The sequence below is a fragment of the Physella acuta genome, unplaced genomic scaffold (assembly GCF_028476545.2).
Source record: "Physella acuta isolate Inbredline_101_S28 unplaced genomic scaffold, ASM2847654v3 ptg002229l, whole genome shotgun sequence".
Taxonomy (NCBI): Eukaryota; Metazoa; Mollusca; class Gastropoda; family Physidae; genus Physella; species Physella acuta.
In genome coordinates this window covers 53317-60657 of record NW_026733729.1, presented here as the reverse complement: position 1 = coordinate 60657, position 7341 = coordinate 53317, and the positions used below count along the sequence as shown (strand labels likewise).

General features: G+C 37.1%; 1 protein-coding gene across 1 annotated transcript; it reads left to right on the top strand.

Moving 5' to 3' along the window:
• The first annotated feature begins 219 nt into the window (after nt 1-219).
• Nucleotides 220-6779, top strand: LOC131932604 (integrator complex subunit 6). Its single transcript, XM_059289537.1, has 19 exons — nt 220-467; nt 589-666; nt 1487-1636; nt 1724-1813; nt 1898-2084; nt 2248-2415; nt 2546-2760; nt 2862-3014; nt 3104-3236; nt 3334-3428; nt 3523-3633; nt 3721-3800; nt 3946-4098; nt 4185-4288; nt 4422-4561; nt 4649-4754; nt 4843-4947; nt 5063-5365; nt 5516-6779. Exons 1-19 carry the CDS (start codon nt 357-359, stop codon nt 5716-5718), a joined length of 2685 nt encoding a protein of 894 aa, XP_059145520.1. The 5' UTR covers nt 220-356; the 3' UTR covers nt 5719-6779.
• The last annotated feature ends 562 nt before the right edge of the window (nt 6780-7341 follow it).

Genomic DNA, 7341 nt, shown 5'->3' with positions numbered 1-7341 from the left:
TTAAGCAATTTTATAATCCTCAATATTCAAATTAATTTTTGAAGATTTTCGACTATAACTAAAATGTATATAAAGAAAGGTTGAATATATCATTCACGTTCGTTGTTTTTAAAAATCAGTTGGTTTGCATTCGTTTGATACAACTAAGCCCTCCCTTCCCATAATATTGGCCAATGAAAACAATTTTTGCTATGAGGTCACGTGTGCAAATTTCGTGGCGTGCTGGCTGCTACTTGAAGCAGTCAGTCTAGCTGCGTCAATCAGAGAGGGAGGGTATTGTCGCATTATAGCGAAAAATCCGCTTTTATACGCGGCCGGTACCCAATTAAGGGTCAAAATAGTGCTGACTGACCGTAATGACTATCATTCTTTTTCTTGTAGACACTAGTGCGTCTATGAATCAGCGTACTTATTTGGGAACGGCTTTAATTGATGTAGCAAAAGCAGCAGTTGAAAATTTTATGAAGGTAAACAAATAAAACGATTCAAAAACATCACAACAAACATTAAGTATTTATAGACTTTAATAGTTTATTGAAAAAATATCAGGTCAGTGATACTTTTTCCTTTTATTTCTTTTTCTTTTAGAGCCGATCCCGCGATGGGAGCAGTCGATGGGACCGTTACATGCTCCTGACATTCGAAGACCCACCAGCGAATGTGAAGGTAAAGCGAAACGTCGTAGATTCCGGGTGACAAATGTCGGTCATTTCGAAGATTTGATTAAAAGCCCTTAAGACTGTTCCCTATTTTCCACCCAGTTGCATGTTATAATCTTCTATGGCTGTTTTTTTTACTAAGCTATTTTGTCGGTTTACTATGGTGGTCGCCATTTTGCCCTCAAATAGAGGGATGATGGGAAGGGTTAAATCTTCACCCAGCAACGAGGCCAAGTGTGTAGCACAGGTTATAGGTCATGTGTGGTGTGCAGTGTGTACAACCGATGGATTTTTCCCATTCTGCCTTCACTTATGTCCCTTTGTACAGCGAAGCTATAAAAAGTATGGCATATTTATTGGAAATGCCTTTGATTTTCTGCCAATTATTTTTCCCAATATGGAATTTCTTGATAGTGAATCAGATAGAAAATGCTAGGTGATAAAATCATTGGGCTTAATATTTTATTTAATAGTTTTATTTTTGTTGTATAAAACTTCTTGAACCTTTAAAATCTTCAGCTAGCATCCAGCACAAAATTTTAATTATGACATCTCATTTGACCTGCTTAAATTAACATTGGACCAACTTCATTGTAATAAAATAAACTAGTTGATAAAGTCACATTAACTTAAACTTTTGAGTTTATTCAGACTAGATTTAATTGTAGTAGGCCTAATACTATACTTTTACTATACTAATACTTCAGGGTTAGGATGAAATTATCTGCTGTTGGTCTTATTGAATATTGATAATTCAGTTTTTTTGTTTTTTTAATTAAATTTCATCTTTATAGTATGTACATTATATATAAACTTTATTTTTCTAGGCTGGTTGGAAAGAGAGTCATATGACATTTGCCTCAGAGCTGAAAAATTTGCGAGCTTCTGGCTTATCAACACTTGGGCCTTCATTAAAGCATGCCTTTGATTTGCTCAATTTAAACAGAATGACCAGTGGTATTGACACTTATGGACAGGTAGAACCCACTGCTTAACCCAACAATTTCTCCTCACGTTTCAACCTCTTACTGATGTGTAATGTAATTATTTTTTTCTATTATAAGGGGAGGAGTCCATTTTACAATGAATCTACCATAATTATTGTGATTACTGATGGTGGACATCTTACAACTACTTCTGGAATCCAGACAGAGGTAGGCAATTAGAATAATAGTAAGTAAAATTGTTTTTTGTTGTTCATCAACTGTATTTACAATTTTTTCCTTTTTTGTTTTCAGTTAAATTTACCCATGAACTCTGTGGTGCCAGGGGCCGAGCTGACCAAGGAGCCATTTAGGTGGGATCAGAGAATCTTTAGCCTTGTTATGCGTCTACCTGCAAGTGTTCCGCCTGATGTCTCAGCATTTCCATTCATACCATCTGCTGAGAACACAGCCATTGATGTGATGTGTGAGGTCACTGGGGGTGTGTACACATTTCTCATGTTTGGATATATTACAGAAATACTTTGTTCTTGATCCTGTATAGGTTTTTTTTTTGTTTACACCCAGGTTGTTGTTCCCATTGTTTTCTAATGACTTGACGATGCAATAATACTTCTCAATACAAAAGTCTGTTTCATCTCTAGGTCGTTCCTATGCTGTATACAGCCAGAAAATGTTAAATGCTGCTATAGAATCTCTGGTGCAGAAGGTACAGTGTGGTGTTGTCATCAATTTTGAAAAGTTTGGACCTGATCCTCCTCCAGTCACTGACTCTAGTAGAATGGAACCAGATTCCAATGGCAATGCTAAAGGTTGGGTGCCCTTTCATATTTTAATAGCTTTATTTTTGTATTGAAGTGACACTTGAGCTCATTTGGATGCATTTGTAACCTCATTCTTTAGATTTAACTTGACTCATTGTGTATAACCTCTTTTCTTCAGAGAACTTGGATACTAATAAACCCATCATGTTTGATGACCTTGAAGACAAGAAGTCTATGAATCACCTAGGCATTAATGGTCATCATCAACAGAGTCAAGCCTGGCATAGCTGTAGGAAACTTATTTACGTTCCACGGTCTGCTCAGAAGGGCCATTGTACAGGCCATTGGCCTATCCCAGAAGGTTATTGGCCTGATGTTTCAAGCCCGGCTTTGGTAAGTTGTAATCCCTGTTGAACACTTTCAGTCAATCTGAATACCAACATACTAGTTACCTGTTGTGTCAACTTGTTGAAGAGTATCTTTTTTTCCCCCAGCCTCCCCGTAATGCGCATCCAGTGGTTCAGTTTTCTTGCCAGCCTTCTGATCCACTTGTTATAGAGAACTTGCCATTTGACAAATATGAACTGGAGCCATCCCCACTTACCCAGTACATCTTGGAGAGGAGGCAGCCCAACACATCCTGGCAGGTGAGTTGTATAGCCAGCCAGCTGTACCATTGCAGAACCAAAGTAGCAGGCTAGGTCACAGTTTAAATGAATGCTTTTCTTGTTTGCAGGTGTTTGTGGCCAACAGCAGTAAATTCAGTGAAATGTGCCACCCTTTTGGATACTTAAAAGCCAGCAGCTCCTTGACAGCTGTCAACCTGTTTGTTATGCCTTACAATTATCCTGTGTTGCTACCCCTTTTAGGTGAGTAGACGTTATAGCTTTCATTATTTATATATTTTTTTTAAAAGTCACTTTAATTATAATGCTTTGATTTAATTTGATTTTTTTACATTTTCAGATGAGCTTTTTAAAGTTCACAATTTGAAACCAAACCAACCTTGGAGGCAGAGGTTTGAAAACTATTTGAAGACAATGCCTGGTTACTATGCCCCGGTACGTTAATCCCTACAGTTCATATATTATGTTGCTAACTGTTACTATTTCTTGTCTGAAATGTTAAATCTAATAATGCTGTATTAATCTTCAGAACCTGAGGAGAGCATTAGCGAGGATGGGGGCACCAAACCTGGTTTCTGACAATATGGACAACTGCCTTAGCTACAGTGTGATAACATACCTCAAGAAGTTAAAAAATCAGGTATGTTGATTTCTTTCTTTAGTATGATACATCTTTTCTAAATAAATGATGGATACTTATTTTTATAATCATTGTGATCTTTGACAGGCTAGGATAGAGATGGATAGATTGAATGCATCTATTGGTCAAAAGCCACCTAGACATGAGGGGATGAGAGTCAATACAAGGTTTGTTTTATCTGGTTAAATCTAAATTTTAGTTTTGTAATGGTCAAAAGACAATACTGATTGTATGGTCAGTTGTTATAATAATTACCATAATCTCAGGTTTGAGTAAAAGGCAAGATAACCATTGGCTAATATTTTTTCTCAGGAGCAAAACATCAATCCTACAGAGGAAAGATTTCAACCAATTGTTGGCCAACCTTGGTGGCAACATTGCAAGTCTGAAGCAAGAGCTCCAGCAGGACTACAGTGGGTTTACTTTAGCTGTAGCTGATCCAGAAATCAAACCACAATTTTATAGGTCTGTTTGCTACTGTGAAATTTTAGGTATACTACATTCCTGGTAGTGATCCAGTTTTTTAATTATTTTTTTTGTTTTGTTTCTAGAAATCCATATGATATACCACGCAAAAGCCTTATAGATCAAATAAGTCGGATGAAGAACAATTTCCTCAGGACTTCCATTAATTCTGAATCTCTAATTGACCTTGGTATGTATTAATATAAATATTAAGCTCTATATTTTAATTTAAGCTGTAGTTTAGTTATTTGTTTTATTTTCTTATTAAAAAGTATGAGTATTTATTTAAAAGTCTTATGTTTTGTTTAACTCTAATTATGCAGATGAAAGACATAGAGTTGCCATAGGTCAGATGGGTAATTACCAAGAAGTTTTGAAGAAACAGCCGCCTGCTTTAAGAGAACTAGAAAGCACACCCACCAGGTTACACATGTTTGGTAACCCTTTCAAGGTCAATAAACAGGTACAATATGACTGGTCTCTATTTTGTAGAAATGTAATTTAAAATTTGTAATAATTTAGTGTATGCTAATAAATTACTTTTTCTTAGCTCACTGTTGATGAAGCAGAAGAAGCTATTGTAATAGGAAGTTCTCCAAGAAAAAGAGCAGCATCTGAAACTCCCCCCAATTCACCACACAGAAAACGCAAGCCTGGTGGGTCTATCTTTTCAAGCATGTTATTTCTATGGATGATTGTTTTATAAATTGTATGCACCTCAACTTTTCACATCTTAATTTACAGGTCCATTACCCCGTGACATACCATATCGTCGTCCTTCCACATCCTCAATCACACCTCCAGCTAGTCCTGCAGCTTCTGTTGTCTCAGATTCTGACTTTGAATCAGGTGTGTATCAACTTGTTTGTCTGACATTTCATCTAAAAAATCATCACATATTTGACATTTCATCTAAAAAATTCATCACATATTTGAGTACTAATTGACTCACTATTTCTTCCAGATGAAACGCCACTTCAGATAATCACAGATTCTGACGATGAGGCTGGTAGCTTAGGTAGTGACGGTGAAGAGAGTTCCTCTGTGTTTAACCACATGGCCTCAACACCTCCAGTGGCCAGTGCTCCCAGTGAGAATGGTCACTCTGACTCCAATAGAGTAACAGGCAGTGGTGACAATTTACATAACAGACTGACTGACACATTGACTGAAGCATTTATAGGCAATAAAAAAGATCAGCAGATCTGGATCTTCAACAAGCATCTGAAGGTCATGATCACTAAAGAAGTTAAAAAACCAGGAAGAAGTAAGAATTTCTAGTTTGTTTACCACGGTTAAGTTTGACATTAGTTTAGTCTTATACTTAGCATTTAATATTTTGTTGCCTGTATTGATAATTTCTTTTTTATTCTCTTCCTCCCTATTCTCCCCCACGCCTTCATCTTCTGCCTTCCAGGGTTTGACAGGTTGTTTGAGCTGCTGAACACATTGCAGGGGAGTCCAAAGGTCCAGACAGATTTTATACGCGACGTCATTAATGAGGCACACAGATTTAAAAGAAAGGCCCTCGCAGAAGACTTAGAAAATTACATTCAGATGCTACACAATCGCAACAATAACAAACTCAATAAGTACCCCAGTAAAACACCATTTAGCTGATACACAGGCAAAGCTAACACAAACGTCTCTAGCCTTAAAGAAGTGTACTCACCCTGTTAGCTCTACTTACTTGATGCCAATCCACCAGGATAAGGACTGGTGTGTCTGTTAATCCTTGACCTAGTTCAGGAAGTGGCAAGTAGTGTGGCCCTGTGTCTGCTGTTGGCAACCTTAATCTTGAGTTTTATCAAGTTCTGGTGCTACTGCTACCTTACTTTGTTTAGGTCTGGTCTGGTACATGAGCAGGAATACCTTGTGGAGCCAGTGTTGTCAGGCATTGATTGGTTGTTACTTTATGCTCAACATCTCAGTTTGTCTGGTCCAGGTTTTCCTGGGTGGTGGGCTACGTTATCTATTTGTACCCAGACTGAACAGGGTGGACTAAATGATACATGCCAACCTGCTAGTTTTACCCAGACCATACTAGTTTGACTCAATGGTACTTGCCAATCTGGTAGTTATACCCAGACAATACTAGTTTGACTACATGGTACAAGCCATTCAGGTAGTTTTACCTAGACCATACTAAATGGTACATGCTAATTGGTTAGTTCTACCATATGGACTGTAGTGCCGACTAAGTGTCATAGGCTAATCTAGTAGTTGTACCGCAAGATTATGGTGTTTACTAATGGTACATGCTAATTTGGTGCTGCACAGGATTGACTAAAAAGTACTTGATACAATGGTAATTGAACCTTCTAGACTGCAGGGTCGACTAAATGATACATGCCAATCTGGTACTTGTGTGTACACACAGGACTTTGTGAATACCTCTTTGTAAATAACTTGTAGATAATTTTTGTACCATTCTTTTCCTTGTGGTGGAAGATGATACTGTTAAACAAATCTGTGATACAAATGTTTTTGTTGGTCTTAGAGCCATTTTTTTTTCTTTACAATGTGACTTTCTGCCATTGTCAACTTAAGTGGAGCTGTTTCGTGGACAATGCAGCCGTGTTGTTGGACTGTTCTAAGCTAGGCTATCAACAGTGGTAGCCTTTTTTTTTCTGGAAGATTCTTCACTAATAAATAACATGGTTTCACTTGTCCATGCATTCTCCTTAGTGTCATTGTTTCTTTATTTGTTGTGTTAATTAGATGTAAACATTCACTTCTATCTAGGAGTTTTTAATGGAAACTTTTTATAGCAAGTATGAGCAGATTGTTTCCTACTTTCAATCAAACAAGTTTTGTGTCAGTAGGCCTACTAGCTGCAGCTGTATCTTTTTTTTTGTCAGTTTCTTGACAGTTTTTAAATTGCAAGATCTATAGTCTATAGCGTCTGTTCAAGTAATAAAGAACAATATAGATGGTTTTGGTCTTTAGGCCTACACTAGAGTAGAGGTTGATTATAGATCTATCTCTAAATTATCTGCCAGCTTCTGATATATTTTACTTTGAATGTCAGTCATGTTTGACTTGTCAATTTGTAACAGTTGAAGAGGAACACTAAATTTTGTGGTCATGGTCTCTGCCCATGAAACATGAGGAGGTAATCCTTGTACTGCAATTCAACATTTGATTCGTTGCCTTCCCTTTATTAATTACATCCCCATCACAGTTTCTATTGCTACGGTTAAAGTATAATTAAAATTAGCGGTACTGTTATTTAAACAAATT